The 21974-nt window shown below is 35.0% G+C and overlaps 1 protein-coding gene and 2 non-coding genes across 3 annotated transcripts; 1 reads left to right on the top strand and 2 right to left on the bottom strand.

Annotated features, from left to right (window-relative positions):
- Window positions 1-5668: 5668 nt before the first annotated feature.
- On the bottom strand, window positions 5669-5741 carry TRNAV-UAC (transfer RNA valine (anticodon UAC)). The gene has a single exon. It is a non-coding gene; the product is annotated as a tRNA-Val (tRNA).
- A 6246-nt stretch (window positions 5742-11987) lies between these two features.
- Window positions 11988-12060, bottom strand: TRNAV-UAC (transfer RNA valine (anticodon UAC)). The gene has a single exon. It is a non-coding gene; the product is annotated as a tRNA-Val (tRNA).
- Window positions 12061-12139: 79 nt separating this feature from the next.
- LOC136230525 (tetraspanin-19) lies at window positions 12140-21660 on the top strand. Its single transcript, XM_066019605.1, has 6 exons — window positions 12140-12480; window positions 17008-17107; window positions 17605-17685; window positions 17780-17884; window positions 19042-19230; window positions 21434-21660. The coding sequence occupies exons 1-6, from the start codon at window positions 12311-12313 to the stop codon at window positions 21452-21454; spliced, it is 666 nt and encodes a 221-aa protein (XP_065875677.1). The 5' UTR covers window positions 12140-12310; the 3' UTR covers window positions 21455-21660.
- The last annotated feature ends 314 nt before the right edge of the window (window positions 21661-21974 follow it).

Below are 21974 nucleotides of genomic sequence, written 5' to 3' on the forward strand. Positions count from 1 at the left end.
CATAACAAGGGGGTTGTTATTCTCTCCTTCTTCTTCTTGGTTTGGTTGAACTGGTTGTTTGGGTGGTACCCTTCCAGCCATTCTTCTCTCTCTTTGTCTTTCTCTCTGTCTAGCACATCGAGCTCCCGCTCTGTTTCATCTACACATTCTCTCTAACTCGAGATCGATAGGAAAAACAGGAGGTCCAGCTCTACGCATAAACAGGTTAAGAACTTCTTTGTTTCCTGCACGCCTTAGCAAACGGATTAAAAACACCCTGTTTCACAGAAATTTCAGATAAATTTTGTTGCTTTCAATCCCCGGCAACGGCGCCAAAAACTTGTTGTCCTCAGATGAGACTCTAGCAAGTGCACTAGATACAAGTAATAAAGTGATAAGTTAAGTATCGTCTCCACAGGGATTGAGATTCAAATCTATATTGGAAATTGTTGCTAAACAGCGTGTGGGTCAAACAGGTTTCTCCCCTTTTTCTTCTTGATTGTTTGATGTTGGTTACTTAAGATAAAAGAGGTCTAATGCCGTAAGAGATATGATAACTTGGTAATGATTTAAAAGATAGAACAGGCTCGACATTGCCGAACAGGTTGTGCTAAGCCTTACAACATTCCAATGAATACGAGATAATGACAATGAAGCCAAAGTATCAGTTTTAATGCGAGCTTAAGTCAACTTTCGTGTGTTCTTAAGTTCCTAAGATTTACTAGAACCTTTAGCGTCCTAAAGATACGTTCTTTCTTGCATTAAGATCGAAACTGCATTTCTGATTAAGAAAACCCTTGACACAACCATCTAACTGGTCAGCTTCGAGGTTGGGAGATTAATAGAGATATCAGTGAAGATGCAAGCAATGTCCTAACATCCATCTATCACATGCATAAATGCCGAAGCATGAAAGTTAAATCCTCATCAATCACAACATTGGCAAAATACTAAACATTCATTGAAAATGACATAAAACTTACATTACCGGCTCGGCCTGACCGTGCCCATTCAAAATGGACTACTCACTCATATCGAGCAGTGAGTAATCGGTCGTTCTTGAAACCTTCAGAGACTCCATCCGAGCTCTCTTTCTTTCTAAAATAACTATTCTATCTCTAAAACTACAAATGTTCCGAACTGGTTATCTTTCCTTTGCTACGCCTACTTAAAGGAAAAGACAGGGACAAAATTGGTACAACCCGAGTACCCTTCCAGAAATTAAGTCAACTAATACTAAAACAAAATAAACTGAAATGATTAAAGATCCTTTTTGACCCTTGAACACTCAAGGGTCGATACTTCATGTCATCATGCTTCTTTGAGTAATGCCACCTTAACACTTCTCCACCTGCTGCTCTGTCTCTGCCTCTGCCACCTCTGATCTGTCGTTGTTCGTCATTGAATAATCCGGCGTTTGACCGCTGGACTTAAGAAAAGCTCCACTCCTTTTTGGCAGTAGCGAAACAAGCTGTTTCCAGCGTGTTTAGTATTTATCTTTACTAATCTGCATAAAGACATTAATTAGTCCTTATTCTTTGCAATATAGCATAAATAACACCCAAATTCCCTTATAAATATCATGTTAAACTTAGTCAATTTCATGCCTAACACCCCTCAAGCCTATTAACCAATTTCGTTGCTAATACCCTTTTAATATTTAACCCTTTTTCCTCTTGTTCAAATACCAACAAAATCAGATCGCACCAGAACTACCCGAAACAAGCCAAGGCTTTGACAAGTAAGCACAGTAAGATTTCGAAATCGTTTTTGTGCCACTCTCAAAATAAAAAGTAAAAGAACAAAAACACAATAAAGAGCAAAAGGCATTTTCAAGCTCCACCCGAGCAATTTCGAGTTATGTATTACGAACTCGCTAAGGCCAAAATAAGAATACGATGCGAACATCAAAATGGTGTTTGAACTAGAGTTTCCAAAAAAATTAACCACTAAAAAGCCACCCACATTACAACCCCCCTCCGGGTTCATTTTTAATATTGCTTAGATCATAACATAAGAGGAAAGACCCGGATAAAAATGCAAACTCAAGGTGACTTCGAGTAAGTACAAAGGAGAGTACAAAAACACCAACCCACCAAGATTTGAGCGTAAGAGTGAAATCCCATGGTGAGGTACAATCGGGTTCTCAAAAGATAATCGATCCCCGTTAATATTGCCTATTAAGTTTGATCATGGAGGTTTCAAACAAGTAATGGTCACTCATTCGTTTGCGTAGGTACTTGCCGAAAGCTTGGCGTAAAACTTTAGCTTCAAAATCACGCACTTGGTAAAACCAACCGGAGGTTTGTTTCTTAATTATCTCAATCCCTTGTCTTTCGATCTCTTTTACATGAGGACAAGTAAAACTTTAAAGTCCGAGGAGGTTGATAGGGGCATTTTGTCCTTATATTTTAGCGTGAATTACGGTCTAGTTACGGGCTAAATACGTGAGTTTAGTTACAAAAATAATGTGTTTTGATAAAACAACAAAATAAAAATAAGTTTTGTACTTTTTATGTATTTTCCTTGTTTTTAGTTGAATAAACGAAAAACTAACTCGGCCGTCGAGAATTGTATTTCGCAGGTACAAGAAAGGAGTAAAATCCACCACCCACGTGGGGCGTCCCTATCAGTACGCGGGGTGTACAGGAGAAAATTATGTAAATAAGTTCTAGGAGCTCATTTACGCGGGGCGTTCCCCTCACCACGTGGGGCGTAGTCCGTACCACGCGAGGCGCTTGAAGAATGATTCAAACAATAAAACTTCAGGAGCTCAATTACGCAAGGCGTGCTTCAACCGTGCCCATGACATCAGGTCTGAAATCTGAATCACACACAGACAATTATCGAAGGAATGGGCACCACGCGGGGCACCTGCCGATCCACGTGGGGCGTGCCCATGACATCAGGCCTGAAATCTGATCCACACAGTCAATTATCAACGGAGTATTCATCTACGCGGGGCGTGTACCTGGCTACGCGGGGCGTGGCCCGAATTACAAGACTGAAACCTGATCCGTTTGCAGAAAATGTCAACGGAATGGGCACCACGCGGGGCGCCTGCCTGGCCACGTGGGGCGTGCCCTAGGAAATTCAGAATTTGTGCAACTTGTGTATTTACAATTTTACCCCTGAGTTTGTGTATAAGTAGGAGTGATTAGCACTCATTTCAGCATTCAATTTTCCATGTATTAGAGTTCCTCACACCTTGAGAGCTTGTACGATCTTCCCGTCACTCTGTCGAAGTTCCGCGCCATCCGCAGTCACCAAGCTCGAGAGTTCCTCCTCCAAGCCCTAGAGACGACTTTGAGTCCGGTTAGCTAGTCTTAAGGGCTGATTCTTCTTCCCATTCTACTTGTTAATTAACATGTACTCTTTCTAAGTACTAGGCTTGGTTGTATCCCATATTTTCATATTCCACATTTATAACATATGATTTACGATTCTGTTTATGTACGTGTTAATGCTTATTACTTGTTTTGATACTTATAATTGATTATTGTGTAGGTCGATTACGAGCTCCGAAACCTATTAGGAACCATATAGGTGCTGCCTTACCGAAGTTGACAAACCGGAAACCGTAGGAATTGACAAGCCACGGAACTTACGGGCCCTAGTTTCTGATCCTAAGAATTAGAGTCGCCTTAATAGGGAACCACGATTCTAAGAACTTCACGGGGTTGGTCGATCTATTCAATAGTCATCTTTGCAAGAGTAAAACTGTTAGTCGTATATATATTTCAGGTCGTTTATCATAGGTTATAACTTATCATCACCCGCATCATTCTAAGAGGGCTCGAAACACATGAAAACTGTCTCACCCTAGATTAGGAGTAGTTTGTAGTTGCCACCCCAACCAACTAAAGTACTCACCGTTTAGATAACAACTAAAACCAAGTAGTTTAATACTTGTCGTTTTAAATCCCGTGGATTCGATACCCGGTCTTAACCAGATTATTACTTGATGCGATGTGGTACACTTGCCCCTACGTGTAGCATCCAGTAGAGTCAGAAAGCACCTAGAAAGATCATACATATAGCCTTAGCACACACATAAAGTTATACATTTTTACCACTCTACACCGGACGCGCATCAAATACTAAATTTATAACTTTTCACTCCAATTATCATCATCAATCAAAGATAAACCTTATTATTATATTATAATTTTCATATCAATAAAACTCATTTCATAAAATCTTAATGACAATATCACTCTTATATTTCTAGACTCAATTCCTTATAATAATAATAACTAACATATTATTCATATAATCGTCAACGTATATACCAGTAATAACTCCAAATTAGATTCAATTCTTCAAATCACATAGACAAATTACGATAATCAAAGCTTTTACAACTCCAAATGATATTTTTAGATCCATAAAGTCAATAAAATCTATAACGCCTTTCGGTTTCGTTATTTGACCTATGAACATTCAATTTGAATCTCATATAAACTTAAACTACAATCTTTAACTAAAAATAACTTGACTATTAACAATAAAGGTACTATATAAATTCAACTGTCAATATATGTATCCTCAATTATTTACTTTAAATTCAAAACTATTTCTCATTTTAATCTCCAAATTATTAATCAATCGTGGTTACTGCGGTAGTGGTAGAGACACCTCGACTCTGCAACATCTGTTCCTGCCCATACATCCTCCTCCCACTCCGAACATAACCACAGTCTGTTGGATTCCACCTCCTACCAGCTGGTTTAAGATTAACACTGATGGCTCAACTTTAGTCTCTCTTGCGGCAGCCACGATTGGCAAAAATTTCAGAACAAGTAGAGGTTTTGTAAGAGGCTATCTCGCTTTTCCTATTACTTCGGTGGAAGCTCACATAGTGGAACTTTAGGCAGTGATGTTCGCTATTGACATCGCATGGGAGAAACATTGGACGAAGCTATACCAATTAAACACCTAAATCCATTAATCAATTACCTTGATATAAGTATCAATTAATCACCAATTAATTACCTTGACATTTTAGTGTCAATCAATTAATTAATCTCATCTCTTCAATGTACCATCTTATAAGGTCTAACTCAGATGTTCAACAAACCGTTACTGCCACCAACTAAGATAGAGTTTCAGCAGTTTAAAGATATAGAGGCCCTCTAGTTATCTCTTAGCATCTTTTACCATTTGATATCGATATTATAAACTAGAGGCACGATGACTATCATCCTCTTTGTTGTTTATGATATTTCTTGATCTCAAGCAGATTAATGAATCAGATAAGTAAACTACTTATTAGGATGCGGCCACACACTTATCAATCTCATTGTTATGTGAGTGGTAATTCCATCACTAAACTATGAATATCAATATGTTCACATGTTCACCCAATCTTATATGTATTTGACATCCTGTTACAAATCTTTTAAACGTATGTCAAAGTGAACTGGATTTCACATTAATATTACAATGAAATCTAGTCTGAAGACATTTAGAGACATACTTAAAAAAATTTAGAAAATGATCGGAATACTCTAATTATAACCAATGTGTAGTATTTCTTAAACATCAACTCTCCGTCTATAATTTCTCTCACTACTATAAAAGGTAGAATTCCATATGAGACTTAAAGTGATAGTTATCTATACAAGTAGCAAAACGAATTACTCAAAGAGATACAAATTATTGAATTAAAACATTATCGGAATAAAAATGTTGCTACCCAGGATCGAACTGGGGACCTTTAGTGTGTAAGACTAACATGATAACCACTACACCATAGCAACTCATGTTTCTTAAGTTGAGGTTTATGTTACAAGGAGCGTAATAATATCTTACACTTTTTGGCTTCATAGGTGAAAGACTTATTCTCTTGTTATTCTTATAAAAACAATTGAATAATGAGTCAAATTCTCACCCATCAACTTGGCATGAAGTGTCAATTTCGTTCAAATCAATTTTTGGTATCAATTCAATTCTTAAAGTTGGTATAAGATCAAATTAACCCATGTTCAAACCAACCCTAAATTATAATATATTTTTGATACCCGAACTTTATCATGTTTATACTTAATACTTGAAATCTATTTTTATACATAAAAACTATTATATTATGCACAACCGTATAACACTTTGGCGTTGACACATTTCTTTATATGTCAATGCATAATATCGATGCACCAATACTATTTTGAAGGGTTTAGTAAGTTTCTTTTATCTCTATTTTAAGGAGTTTCTATCAGAATTAGTTGTTCGTGACTCATACTCCCATTTGGAGAATATTTAGAGATTTATTTTATTATTGCAATTTTGGTCTTTATTTATTTTTCTCGCATTTTATCACTTAATAGAATTATTTCATTAGCAAATAAAAAATTAACTTTTTTTAATACAATTAAAATTATAAATTCAATTATCTCATCTAAAATTGAGTATGTTCTCTTTATAAATAAAATATATCCAAAATTTATTTGTGTATATATTATTACTTAGTATTATTATTATTATTATTTTGAAATAATATTATTATTATTTCATTAGCTAAAAATTTAGAAAAAAGTTATTTAAAAAAATAAAAGAATAAATTTCGTACAACAATTTGTCAGTGCATAATAGCGGTGCACTAATACTATTTTGAGGGTGTTTTAAAAAAAATATTTTGAGAGTTTAATGAAGTTTTTGCATCTGTTTTGAGGATTTCTATTAGAATTAATTATTCATCGCTCATACTCTTATTTCGAAGAATTTTAGAGATTTCCTTTATTAGTACGTTTCAACATCTTTTAATTATAAAAATAGATTTCAAGTATCAAAATATAAGCATGATAAAATTTAGGTATATAAAATATATTATATTTTTTTAGGGCTGATTTGATCATGGGTTAATTTGACCCTTTATTCTTTATCATGGGTTAATTTGATATCTAAAGATCGATTTGTGCTAGATTGACATTTGCATGCCAAGTTTAGGGGGCCAATTTGACCTTTTATTCAAACAAAATTAAAGTATCACCAAGAGACTCTTAATTCACTCTTTAAAAATAATATAAATAATTAACTTTTAGTAATTTAAGAGTGACTAATACATATCAACTCGAATGATACTCCTTACATTCCCTTTTTATTTATTATTTTATCATTAAAATTGTTAGTTATTGATATACCTACCAATATTGAGAGAATAGAGACTACTCAATAATAAATTATTAATAAAAATGATGTAAGGAGACACTAAGAGGTGGACAGAGGCTCTCTATTAATAGAGAAGATGGAGAAGCTCTTAGTGATTTGAAGAGCCACTAAGAGGCTATTGTATATGAGTTTTAACTCTCTCTCCTTAGATTTTAACTTAAAAACCAAACTAAGAGGTTGTAGAAGATGCTCTTAGTCCACTCTCTAAAAATAATATAAACAATTGACTCTTAGTGATTTGAGGAGTGACTAATACATATCATCTCCAGCAATACTCATCATATTCACTGCTTATTTATTATTTTATCATTAAAATTATTAAGTATTGTTATATTTACCAACAATGAGAGGAGAGAGACCCCTAAATAATAATTTATTATTAAAAAATGAAATATATAAGTGTACTATGAGTGGAGAGAGACTCCTCAATAATAGGGAGGATAAAGAGACTCTTAGGTGGTGTTTGATAAAACTTAAAATTAAGTGCTGAAAAAATAAGTATTGAATTTTAAGTGTTGAATATTATAAATGTTGAAAGTAATAAATGATATAATTGTTTGATAAATACTAAAAATAAGTATTGAATTTAAAAATATTAGTCGATAATGTTCAACTTAAATTTTTAAATTAAATCTTTTTTTTTATAAGAATGGAAGGCTTACAAGCCCAGATAAGCAAACAGAAAACAAAAGCGAAAGCAAGAAAGCGAGGAGAGAAAATTGAGCTAGATACTGATCATTTTAGCCGAAGCTCGGCCAGTCCGATCCGCATAAAGAATATCCTGGAGGCTTGCAGGAGGCGCACCATACTCGTTATGTCCCAAGATGAAAGAGCCTATGAAATTTACCATCCAGTCACCTGCTTTGTTTCCTTCCCTGTAAGTATGAGTGAAACGAACTAGCCAATTACGATCCCGAATCTCCTAACATCCGCGATTAACCATCCTAGAGGATGGTGAACACTCGAACTACTAGTCACAAGCATAAGAGCGGGGCTTGAGTCTAATTCAACAACAACTTTCTTGTATCCCCGGTTCCACGCCATCTTTAAACCAAAATAAAGCCCCCATAGCTCGGCTAGGAAGGCAGTACAGATTCCAAGGTTAACAACAAACCCTCCTAGCCAATTCTCATTTCCATCTCTAAGAACACCTCCTGCAGCTCCAGGGCCCGGGTTTCCTTTACTGGCGCCATCCGTGTTCATCTTAACCCAGTCCCCGTCGGGTGGCCTCCAACAGATACATCTCTCCTCTTTCCCTCTCATGCCAGAAGTCGAGATTAAATTAATAGCCACACAGTACTCCCATGCCCGTCCTACGATGAACTCCGATTCCAACTCTGAACCTCCTTTACTATAAAAAATTCTATTATTTCTGGTTTTCCAGATCCACCAGATTGCAAACCCGAAAATCATATTCCATTGCAGCCCAAGCACATCGGTATCTCCACTATCAAAGGATTACAATTTTTGGACGAACAAAACTGTAACAAAAAAACCTTCGCTCTCGCACACAATTAAATCTTTTGACTTACCAGAATAAGTAATTATGTGACTTAGTTGAAAAATTTAAGTTGTGTTGTTAGATAAGCTTACAATCAATACACACTTAATGTATTAATTTTAAGTGTTGAAAGTTATTGCCAAACATGGGCTTAGTAAACTGGAAAATCACTAAAAGACCGTTGAAGTTAGTTTTTAACTCTCCTCAAATTTTAACTTAAAAGACCAACTAAGAACTGTTGAAAATATTTTTTTTTTTTTTTGAAGAAAAACATAACCTTATATTAATGAAACATAGCAATCCTCAAGAATTACATTCTGAAGCCAATCTGGCTCGTAAAAAAAGAATAAGAACTAGCATGGGAAAGAGCATTCCTAGCTACTGAATGAGTTGCTCTATTCGCTATCCTCGGTGTATGAATTACCCTAAAATTTTTATTATGTATCAATTCCTTGTAATCTGCTATTAAATCTCCAAATAAAGAAAGATCACAAGATTTACTCCCTTTCGTCTGTCTCAAATTCAACTCTTTCCAGATCATTGTCACATGCCCATATAATGCTTGAGCGCAATGCATATGCCTCAATAACTCGTGCCGTATGGACACCGTCAATGAAACCGGAAGCACCAGCTATAAACTCTCCATTTTTGTCACGTACGACCATTCCCCAACCACTCTTATTTTATAAATGCAAGAGAATTAAGGTTTAAGGTTTAGCGTGTAAATAAATTATTTGGTCTTTTGGTCTAATATATTCTTCATTCATCAAAAATTTCAAATATTACGCTCTTCCAAGCAAAAATTGGTTGAATTTTCTCTCAATCCAAATAAAAAGAGTAAATAATTTATTACCCACTTTTTTTTACGTAATACACTGTTTAATCACGATATTTTGAAAAAAATATAAGGACTTTACCTTTCGTCACCGTTAACTTTTTGTCCCTTTATCTATGTTTCTATATTATTAACCAAACATATTTTAGTTTTCGGACCAGCCATTGTGCGGTACAAAGTTTTCATTAAAAAATAATACTATGTTCTTCCAAAAAAAACAAATAGTCGAATTTTCTCTCAATCTCAATAAAAAAATAATTTATTAGTTGTCATTTTTTTACCTAATAAATTGTTTAATCCCTCTATGTTGCGGACCAACCATTGTGCGGTATGTTGCGATCGTTTGACCATCGGGTTAGGGACGCATCAACACGATGTGGGCGACGCGAATGTTGCAACGATATAAGGTCCACTAAACTGCCGGGTTCTGGTCCAAACATATCTTAGCCGAATATGAAAATTAAACATATCACCGTTAACTCTTTGATCTTTTTGTCTATTTTGTAGATTTTTAACCAAACATATCTTAGCCGAATATGAAAATTAAAAAAAAAACAATTGTAGTTAACCGTTCAGTCCTTGTCTATTTTTCTAGATTTTTAATCAAACATATATTAGCTTTTGGGACAGCCATAATGCAATACAAATGACAATGTTACTCTGTTTTTTTTTATGCATGTTTATGTTGAATATAACAGTTGAAAATCTTAAAAAATAGATAGAAATACCAAAAAAAAAATTTAAAAATTGTTAATGTACAAGATGAAAAAAAAGTAAATAATTTATTAGTCCTCATCTTTTTACGTAATATACTGTTTAGTCTCTCTATTTTGAAAAATCATTATAAAATCTCTATTTTTTATCACCATTAATCCTTTAATCCATTTGTCTATTTTTTAGATTTTTAACCAAATATATCTTAGTCGAATATAACGGTTGAAAATCTTAAAAAATAGACATGAATACCAAAAAAATATAAAAAAATGTTACTGCCTAGGATAAAAAGGCTAGATAATTTAGTAGTTCTCATCTTTCTCGGTAATACAATGTTTTAGTCTTTTTATTTTAAGAAATCATTATAAAATCTCTATTTTTTTTTTGTGACCATTAACTCAACAATATGCAGAAATACCAAAATTGAAAAAAAAATATTGTTGATTAGGATCGAACTGGAATGTGATAAAATGACAATGTTACTCTGTTTTTTTATGCCTACTTATACCGGATATAACGGTTGAAAATCTTAAAATAAATAGACAGGAATACCAAAATTTTTAAAAAATGTTACTGTCTAGGATAAAAAGGGTAAACATTTATTAATCATATTTCTACTTAATAACCACTACAATTGACAGAAATACTAAATTGGAAAAACATTGTTGTTGCCCAAGATCGAAGTGGGACCTTTACAATTCATAGAAATAGGGTAAATTACATCCATGGCCACTAAACTTTACCTATTTTTACATTAAGGCCATTGAACTTTACACTTTTTAACACTAATGGCCACTCAATGCTTCAAAATGACCGTTGATGGCTAAAAATAAAAAATCCAAAGCGTTAGTAATATTCTAAGGAAATTTAATGCTTGAAAATTCTCGTTTTGAGGTCATTTAGGTGTTGTTTGGTTAGGAGAGAAAATGAATTTTTAGAGAGAGAAAGCTCCAAAAAATATGATTTTTGAAAATAAAAAATATGGTTTCATGGTAAATGTCGTTATGAACAACTTTAATTCTTGAATATTTTTATTTTGAGGCCATTAACGATCGTTAACGGTCATTTTGAAAAGTTGGTTAAAATTGAGTGGTAATCGGTATTAAAAAGTGTAAAATTCAGTGGCCATACTGGGAAGAAATGAAATTCAGGGGTTAATTACACTCATGGCCACTGAACTTCATTTCTTCCCGGTATGACCACTGAACTTTACACTTTTTAACACTGGTGGCCACTTAACGTCTCAAAACGACCGTTGACGGTTAAAAATAAAAAATCTAAAGTGTTAATAATATTCTAAGGAACTTTAATTCTTAAAACTTTTCGTTTTGAGGTCATTTAGGTGTTGTTTAGTTAGGAGAGAGAAAGTGAATTTTTAGAGAGAGAAAGCTCCGAAAAATATGATTTTCAAAAATAAAAAATATGGTTTCATGGTAAATATCGTTCTGAACAACTTTAATTCTTGAATATTTTCATTTTGAGGTCGTTAATGATCGTTTCATTTTGAAAAGTTAGTTGAAATTGAGTGGCCACCGACGTTAAAAAGTGTAAAGTTCAGTGGTCATACTGAAAAGAAATGAAGTTCAGTGACCATAATGTGAAAATGAGTAAAGTTCAATAGTCATGGGTGTAATTTACCCTGAAATTCACTGGTAATAATATTAAATGAGTAAACTTCGGTGGCTATACTAGGAAAAAATGAAATTCAGTGGTATAATATTAAATGTCTAAAGTTTAGTGGCCATGGATGTAATTTACCCGATAGAAATACCAAAAAAATGGAAAAAAAAATGTTGCTGCCCAGGATCGAACTGGGGACCTTTAGTGTGTAAGACTAACGTGATAACCACTACACCACAGCAACTCGTGTTTGTTAAATTGAATTTTATAATATAACTATCAAGTTTAAACTCTGTTTGCTAACTATAGCTAAACCTGAATGACAATACATGTGTAAAAGGGAAGTCCCTCAAACCGAAAATACAAACGATCTTCTTCCTCGATCTCGAGTCCTGGACTCGCAAATCCCTGAGTTTTTTTAATTGTTTTTGTGTGAATCTGCTCAAACCTTGGAAATTTCTTCGACGACGGTGTATTGATCATCATCAGAAGGAATGGGGAGGCTAATGAGGAGTTGCACACAATCGATACTGAAATTGCTGAATTCTGCTATTGGAATGGTGGGTTTGGGGATGATATTATATGCGGTTTGGCTTATTAGGGCTTGGCAAAGAGAAATGGGTGAATTACCTTTTGATGATGGTGATGATCGTCTTGCTCCCTGGTATCTCTCTCTTTCTATGTTTTTCATTTTGTTTATTTGGATTCTTCTTCTTTTGTTTGATTAGGCATTTTTGAAGAGGATAAGTGATTAAATTTTTGGATTGCTTTCTGTTTCATGTTCATGTTGGTGAAATTTTTGTGTTTAATTAATGCCTGGTTATCAATGTTTTGGATGTTGATTTGATTATGCATTGTGATTGTGGATAGGGAAAGGTTAAGGAACTTGAGCAATGGAATTTATAGTTGTTTGGAAGTTTGGGGAAAGGAAATATTTTGTTTGAAAATCATTATGTTGGAGTTTTTTAGGCCACACCCAGCTGGCCATAAATGTAGATTGCCCCAGAACTTTGAAAACGGATTGATTAAGGCTTAATACATCTGTTGCCTAGGACAACACTTCATCTGCCCCCTGAACTTTCAAAAGTTCTATTGTTGTCAAATTGCATTCAATAATGGCTATTATTGTCCAGTTGCATTCAGTAATGCTCTATTCTTGTCCAATTGCATTCGATAACCCTCCGTTCTTGTCCATTTGGATTCAATAACCCCAACACTTCAACTGCCCCCTAAACTTTCAAAAGTTCTATTGCTGTCAAATTGCAATCAATAACCGCTATTATTGTCCAATTGCATTCAGTAATGCTCTATTCTTGTCCAATTGCATTCAGTAACCCTATGTTCTTATCCAATTGCATTCAACAACCCCAACACTTCAACTGACCCGTGAACTTTCAAAAGTTCCTAATTATTTGTTTATATGACATTTTCTTTTTGACAAGTGGCAAACACTTTTCTCTCATTTTTTGCATCCAACAAATTCTATTGAGAACCAATGGCTTCTTTTCCAATTGCATTCAGTAATGCTCTATTCTTGTCCAATTGCATTCAGTAACCCTATGTTCTTGTCCAATTGCATTCAATAGCCCCAACACTTCAACTGACCCGTGAACTTTCAAAAGTTCCTAATTATTTGTCTATATGACATTTTCTGTTTGACAAGTGGCAAGCACTTTTTTCTCATTTTTTGCATCCAACAAATTCTATTGAGAAACAATGGCTTATTGAATACAATTGGACAAAAGTAGGGATCATTTAGAACTTTTGAAAGTTGAGGGAGGCTGTTAAAGTTTTGAGCCAAGTACATGGGGCAACAGATATATTAGGTCATTGATTAACTATTTAAGCTTATTTAAAGTCTCATATCGGCTCCCTGAACTTGTTAAAATGTTACACATTTGAACTTGTCTAAATCTCTATTGTTCTGTCATGTAGGATTTAGGGGATTAATAATGTCACTTTAAGCAACTTCAAGTGACTAGTCGGTCGTTTTCAAAATTGGAGGACTCATTAGACTTTTCTGCATAAGTTTGGGCGGCTAGGGATGTATTAGGCCAATTTTTTATAACTTTATTTTGACAATTTACAGTATTCTTTTCCTAATAAAGGAATGAAAATTTCATCCATGTATGCATTGATTTGGAAAGCTTTTCTTTTTGGTTATTGGAGTGTGTTGTTGATCCATACATAGTGGACCAATCACTTCCTGAAACTTTTTTTTAGGTTTGTTTACTTTTATTTACATTTTCTTTTTAACTTTTATATTTTTTTTTTTACTTTTTAAAGTGCCTTTTAACACTTGTTTTTTCCACAGAAGAAATTGAAGTGTGACTTAGAATGTACCCAGAATTTTGTTACTAATTTTAGCTATAAAGTGGTTAGTTTTGGTTAGATTTCAGTTGTTAATAAGAGAGAAGTAGAAGAATATGCTTTTATTTTTTAGGGATAAGGTACAAATTTAGACCTATAGTTACCGGGGGCAACAAAGTTATGAATCTCGTTATCTCCACTCCACAAGTGTGTCATAATATCTTACTCATTAGTATAAAATTGTGCAATGTTAACAACTAATGTTTTATAGATGGAGCAATTTCAAACTCCATTAACAACATATCCAACGAAAGCTCATTTCCCATTAATTTGGTTTCAGGTCTATGCCACGTAAAGTACAAATTTAGCCTTATGGTTATTGCGAGAAAACATATTTAGACTCCACATATAATTGTGCAATATTAGCACTAATGTTTGGTTCAACATGGATGGATGCCAGTGCAGCTTAGGTGGCTCAAACATGGAACCAAATTAACATAATATGGGCTTCTGCCGCTGTTAATGGAGTCAGAAATTTCTCCATCTATAAAACATTAGTGCCATAGTTGTTAAAGCCCCGTTTGACGCAAGGCTCAAGGGTGTCGTTAATCTCGACCATTAATCTAATTTAAATAAACTTAATCTTAACCTTTGATCTAACTAAGAATATCAAAAGACATAAATATAAAAAGACCAGAGAGGGATTAAGAGCAGAGTCACCTAAAGAATAGTCTCCACTCAAACGGAAACAGAAGAAACTACGAGTCTGCGACACACAGTAGACTATGGAGAGGACAATATTAATCTTGAGGATGATTGTTAGTTTTTTGTGTGTGTGTGATGATTGTTAGTTTTTTGTGTGTGTTCTTTTTGATTGACAACGGATGTTTATTAGTTTAGTAGCATTAGTTGGGTAAATTTCAGCAATGGTGTACAACCTTTACCTCATTTCACACTTTGGTGTACAACATTCAATTTGTCTCACTAATATGTATGAACTTATAGGTGACCTCCCACTTTAGTGTATGGCCGGTTAAAATGACCGGTCAACGAAAAGTCAACTCGCCACATCATCAATCTCCATCCTAATCATTAATAAAAGTGGGACCCATCAAAATTCAATTACTAAAATACCCTTCCATGACTTTCTTCCCAAATCCTTTCTCTCTCCATCATTTATTTTTTACAGATTCTTTCTCTCTATCTTTTCATTTCTCTCTCTAACTTCTCTCTCATCAGAGTTTATCAGAGACCAGTATCCCATGGATGATTTTGCTCCAGTGCAAAGAACACAACAACTTGACAATGGATGAAAAGAAACATCCCTAAAATCAACTACCTGCATTTGGAGACAAGATAATTCAAATTTTGTGTCCCTTAAACACCCTTGCTATTTTGAAATCTTCAATGACAGAACTTACGGCATATCTGGTTCAAAATCTAGCAACATTAGTTTTAATTGAAAAAAGGAAAAAGCTTTTTCTTTTTTTTCTGCAGTAGAATCATGTATTATGAAATCTGACTATTAATAAGTTGGATAATATGAGCAGTGAATTTATTTGTACATTCCATTAAGAAAAAATATGGATTATGACCTTCCATATACCATTGGGCAGATAAATATAATCTATTAATAAGAATATTTGGCCGCAAATTCAATTTAACTCAAAAATAATAAACAAATTCATATTCAATCTAAGCTCCTCCGCGGTCTTCTCTCTCACTGAAGATTAAGCAGCCAAAATTGATATAGAAACATCCGGCAAGAAGTTCTTAGACGCTCCAACAACAGATCCAGAAGCTACTGTATACAGTTTCCTCCTGGTAGCTATGGTGGTTTGTGTCGCAGTCGGAGTCAACAACAGTGCCTCGATCTCCTCTCGTCTCATGTGCAGTTCCAGAAATGTCAATGAGACTGATTTGGATTTCTGCTATAGACCCAAAAGATGGGTGAGATCCTGCAAATGTTGAGTCTTTTAAGTCCGATGAGAGAGAAGTTAGAGGGAGAACTGGAAAAATAGAGAGAAAGGATCTGTAAAAAATAAATGATGGAGAGAGATGATTTGGGAAGAAAGTCATTGAAGGGTATTTTAGTAATTGAACTTTGGTGGGTCCCACTTTTATTAATGATTAGGATGGAGATTGATGATGTGGTGAGTTGACTTTTCGTTGACCAGTCATTTTAACCGGCCATACACTAAAGTGGGAGGTCACCTATAAGTTCGTACATATTAGCGAGACAAATTAAAGGTTGTACATCAAAGTGTGAAATGAGGCAAAGGTTGTACACCATTGCTGAAATTTACCCAGCATTAGTTAGGTACTTAGGTTAAGACATTAAGTATAGATAATGTCTCTATAAAGTATGAACTTAACTTGGTGTTTCTGACATTTAGTATTATGTTTTTATGTGGTTTTTTCTTGTTTGTGTGATCGTAAGTATGTTTTTTTGGTTTATGCTTTAACTCGTAACAGAGTATATATTTATGTACTTTTTTCTGTACCCTGTGTTCCTCAGGCGCGCTCCTTGAGCCTAGGCTGCAGTCCCCTTAGCGCCTTGCGCCTTTAACAACTATGATTAGTGCTAAGATTGCACAATTTATAAGTGGAGTCTAAATTTGTTCTCCCCTAATAACCATAGGGCTAAATTGTATAGTTTCCCTTTATTTTATGATGTTTGTCAAGGATGCTTGTTTAAATGAGCAGACTGGAACTAAGCAGACTAAGGTATCTTGACCGGCTAAAAAATTAAAATGTATAAATTGATGCTTACTTCCTTATTTCCGTGCGCGGAAGTTGAAATTGAAGTGAACATATATTGATGCTTTTTTCTAGATTGCTTAAAAACCATACTAATGACTGTATTTTTTATTAAATGCAGGTTCATTTATGCTTTTCTTGGCCTTGGCGTCACTCTGTGCACGATTACTTGCATAGGTCATGTTGCTGCAGAAACTGCAAATGGTTGTTGCCTTTATCTAGTATCCTTTTCTCAAACCAGTTAAACTGAATATAAATTTCACCTTTCTTCCTTCGTGATTCTTGGTTGATTGTCACTTGGTTGAATTGAATGTCGCCTTTCTTCCATTGTACTTCTTGGTTTTTGTTAAATATAAAATCGGGAGAATAATATATTGAAGCTCCTGTTTTAAATTCTCTTCTGTTCGTATACATATTTTGTGATTATGAAAGCCAAAGCCCGAACCTGCAATTGAAGATAATGTGTTACGACTTGCAATAAATTCTGCAATTCTGCTTGTTCTCCAAATGAATTGATTTTATTTTTAAATGGAACGATTAAGTATTTCATATACTAGAATTCCAATACCATCAATAGTTGAGTTGCATTCTCTGGGTTGACCCTTATAAATAGTCAAAAGCTTGTTAAATTCAGCATTTACATTTCAAATTCGTAGAGTTTTATGTGAAAAAAGTACGAGACTCACAGAGCTTAGTTTTTGGCCTTAACAAAGTTCAGTATATGTTGTTTGTGTTCGTGCTCTTTATGCTTGAGGCTGGGGTGACTGCTGATGTATTTCTAAATCGTAGCTGGGAAAAGGTATGCCTCTTTCCTTTTCATTTTTTTCCTCAATTCCTAGTAAATGAGTTCTGAGATCACATCTTACTTATACTGTTGGTATACATCTTACCAGGACTTTCCGGAGGATCCATCGGGGAGTTTTAACCAGTTCAAAGATTTCATTAGGAAAAACTTTGAGATGTGCAAATGGATAGGCTTGTCAATTGTGGCTGTACAGGTCTTTCTCTCTCTCTGTTTCACAACACTTTTTGAACATCCCGTCGCATAAAAGGCTGAAACTTATTGAATAGTTGCAGTTTTATAAACAACTGCAATTTCGTGTAAGGCGTCCATACACTGATCCTGGGGTTTACATTCGTGGTCTTCCAACGCTCAGAAGTTGAACAAAACTGTCATAGATCTTAAATTCTTAACCAGAACACCGTTGTCGTTTATGGTTTCACCAATGGTCCTTTTGTCCAGAGACCAGCAAACACATTTGCCGGAGATGACATGTGGAAAATAAAAACTGTTCCTTTATTGTTCCACGTGGCGAATTTTTTTCATTTTTCATGTGGCGAAATTTTGATAACATGTTATCCACGTGTCGTGTCCATGAATGTGTTTGCTGATTTGCCCACAAAAAGACCATGGGTGAAACCAAAGTTAAACGACAATGGATTTCTTATTAAGAATTTAATATTTATGGCATTTTTGTTATATTTTTATAGTTGGAGGACCATGAGTGTAATTAACCCCTAATCATGTATTCAGTTGGTTCAAAACTGATAGCTCAGCTTTATCACACATTTCATGATTAATACATCAGGAGCCCCTGTATTTGGCCAAATTATCCGGTTGGCCCTTAATTTTCGAGATGTCTCATTATTCCTGTGGACTTGCTTAAAGTGTTATAATTAGCCCTTTGGGCTTGCTTAAAGTGATCTATTAGCTCCCTGAACTTTCTTGAAGCAATATGTGCTCCAACTTGTCCAAATCTCCATTTTGATGTGCCACGTAGGACTTAGGGAGTTAATGAACTTTAAGCAACTTCAAGAGGCTAATCTATCATTTACAAAGTTTGGGGGTTAATCCGCTTCTATGGCCAACTTAGAGGGGCCAAGGATGTAATAGGCCAACATTTCAAGAAAAAGTTCTCCACATCCTCTATGGCCAAGAGACATATTTGTTATTCTTCTTTGACAGTTATACGTGATTCCTGTGGCTTAGTTTTTCTTAGGGCTTTCAAATTTTTATACGACAACACGATTTACAGAGATAATCCGCTTGACACGACTCATTTACACGAGTATCATATTTGTTGCATTTATATTATATACAATCATGTGGAACATATAAATCATATAACACGACCATTATGCAATGCATTTGCAGGGACTATCTTTCTTATTAGCATTGGTGCTCAAAGGTCTAGGTCCGCATCAGTATTATGACAGTGATGACGAATATACTTCCGATAGGGTTCCACTTCTGAATAATGCCGGTGTCCCCCCTCCTTATGTCGTCGGTAGTCCTATTGTTGGATCCAAAACAGACTCTTGGAGTATAAGGATAAACGAAAAGGTAGTTATTTCTTCCATCTGAAAATTACACTTTTATTCGTACTATATGTTTTTTTAAGGGCCTGTTTGTTTGCTGTTGTTGTTATTAGCAGTTGTTTCTCAATCCTAAGCAAATACTTTATAAGGTATCAAAGAATTCTCAAGATTTTTTGGCAAGTATCAGTTTAGCCCAAACGTACAAAATATCGTCATTTTAGCCTCAACGTTTGTGAAATGATGTAATTATAGCTTTGAATAACGGAACTTGACGCCTCAACGTTTGTGAAATGGTACAAATTTAGTCTCAAGTTCCATTAACCAGGGCTATAATTGCACCATTTCACTAACGTCGAGGCTAAAATGGTGTTATTTTGTACATTGAGGCTAAATTGACACTTTTCCAAAAATCGTGAAGCTATTTTGGTACCTTATCCCTAAGGCTGTAAATGAGTCGAGCCGCTCATGAGCGGCTTGGTGGTCGGCTCGATAAAAGCTCGGCTCGACTTGGCTCGATTTGTAAACGAGCCGTAAGTGAGCACGATTTACTGGCTCGGTTCGTAAACGAGCCGAGCTTGAGCAGGCTCGATTAGAACATTTATGAACAAATTTTAGTTTTGTAGAAAACTATATAGTTTTGTGTTAGTTCACAAATATCTAAACTTAATATTATTTCATTTGCTATTAGATGAGTTTGTTCACAAACATAATCAATGAGTAATAGACGAACTATTTGTAAGCATGTTGTTTATTTATTGACGAACTTTGCTTGTGAGCTTGTTTATGTACACAATTAAAGAGTTATTTGCGAGCAAACTTCACAAATATAATTAACGATTTACTCGCAAACAATTCATGGTTAGATAATTTTCTTAATGAACCAAGTCCAAAGAGGATTTTGGGCTCGAAAAAAGCTCGAAGCTCGGCTCGAGCTCGTTGAGCAAGCCAAAGTTCGACTCAGGCTCGAGCTCGTTAATTTTGTAGTGAGCCGAGCTTGAGCAGGTCAAAGCTCGGCTCGGCTCGATTACAGCCCTACTTATCCCAACACTTTATATCTACTCTTTGGAGTAAAGACCAAAAATGAGTTACAAGAAGGAGAACCAAACAACACTAAATTACACATTGCTAATAACTATTTATGCTTAGTGAATAATTGAAGACTCGACACACGATGTAGGTTTCATGATTCGGTATCTCATCCCATATTTTGTTTAAGGGCTTTTCTAATTCAGCTATTGTTTACTATTTGTTGTTTGTTATTGCTGGTAGCCGATAGATATTAGCTTATTTTCCTTCTAAAATAGCTATCAACAAGTGTTTTTGTTTAGAATAAAACAACAAAAATGAGTGACAATAAGAACCAAATAGGCATTTACACATCGTTAACTATTAATGATTGGTCAATAACTAAAGACATGACACACGATGTCTTAAGTATCTCACATTGACTAGCTGTAAAGGTAACGAGTCATTTACAAGTGTGACGCAATCCTCCTTCTAGGTGCTTTTTGGAAGTGAGTTAAACTCAAGTTTAAGATGGTATTAGTGATTCCTAATCCTATGTTTGGACACCCTATTCTTGGGCCACCCGCAGATGTCTTGTCTTACAAACTTCACGCTCCAGATGTCCAGCCCAGGGTGTCAGGGGTACGTGTTAAGTATAACTCACCCCCAAAAGATACATTGAAGGGGAATATTTTTTCACATATAAATGACTCGCTAGTCGTTACCTTTATAATTAGCTAATGTTGGATACTTAGCACGATGTGTTTTGAGTCACGAAAAAAGGTGTAGCTATTACGTGTTGTTCAGATCGGTTGGAAGTCGGACACCCCATTGTTGGCCACCCAAAGATGTCCAGTCTTACAAACTTCACGCTCCAGATATGCAGCCCTGGGTGCAAGGGATATGTATTAAGTATTCAACATTGACTAACTCACCCCAAAAGAGAACATTGAAGGGGAAGATTTTCTCACACTTATAAATGACACGTTAGCTGTTACCTTTATAACTAGCTAATGTTGAATACTTAACACGATGTGTTGTGAGTAATGAAAATGGTGTACGTATTACGTGTTGTTCGAGGTTGGAAGTTGGCAAGAAAAGGGATTTATAGAATTTATCAATATTGAGACAATTTTTCTTGATTTTTTCAGTCTGGAAGTTTTATTGTTACACTGTCTGAATTGCTTAAGATTATTGTCTGTCCTGGCTTCTGATTCAATCAGGTGAATATGGCAAACCGTTGAACGTATCTCGCCCGTGGCCAGGACTCTTGAACAAATTCGAACTCGAGATGGGAAGAAGCTTATATTATCTAATGTATTAAGAGCTGAGATGAACATTTTAAGGTTGAAGATAGAAAAAAATCATATATATAGCTGTGCTTGCTGGTGTATATATATGGCTGCATGTACATCTTCATTTCATATAATTAAATGTTCATTTCTGTGAATGGAAATTTGTTTCTGTATAAATTGTTGATTATTTAAAGTTTAGTGCTAACTAAAGTGGTTGTCAAAATCGGATCCGTAAAATAACGGGAAGACCTGATTGGGCTGGTCCGTGTGTTACCGGGTTGACCTGATTGGGCTGGTCCGGTTTTATAACCTTATTTACGGCGAAGCAGGTGCTGATAGACTCTGGTGGCTGATGAATAGATGTTGCATCAATGCTCCAACAAGGATTTGGCTATAAATAGTTTCGGTCCATCGCAACTGCTTCACCGTAAATAGGGGATGAGCTTTAGTCAGTTCAGTAATTGAACTG

The sequence above is a fragment of the Euphorbia lathyris genome, chromosome 5 (assembly GCF_963576675.1).
Source record: "Euphorbia lathyris chromosome 5, ddEupLath1.1, whole genome shotgun sequence".
NCBI classification, from domain to species: Eukaryota; Viridiplantae; Streptophyta; class Magnoliopsida; order Malpighiales; family Euphorbiaceae; genus Euphorbia; species Euphorbia lathyris.

Bases quoted from the DNA above. Each gene is read 5' to 3' on its own strand.
- LOC136230525 (XM_066019605.1), top strand. From the start codon at position 12,311: ATGGGGAGGCTAATGAGGAGTTGCACACAATCGATACTGAAATTGCTG. The intron at 17,108-17,604 runs GTATCCTTTTCT...AACAAAGTTCAG, and splicing joins ATGGTTGTTGCCTTTATCTA to TATATGTTGTTTGTGTTCGT. The intron at 17,686-17,779 runs GTATGCCTCTTT...ACATCTTACCAG, and splicing joins TAAATCGTAGCTGGGAAAAG to GACTTTCCGGAGGATCCATC.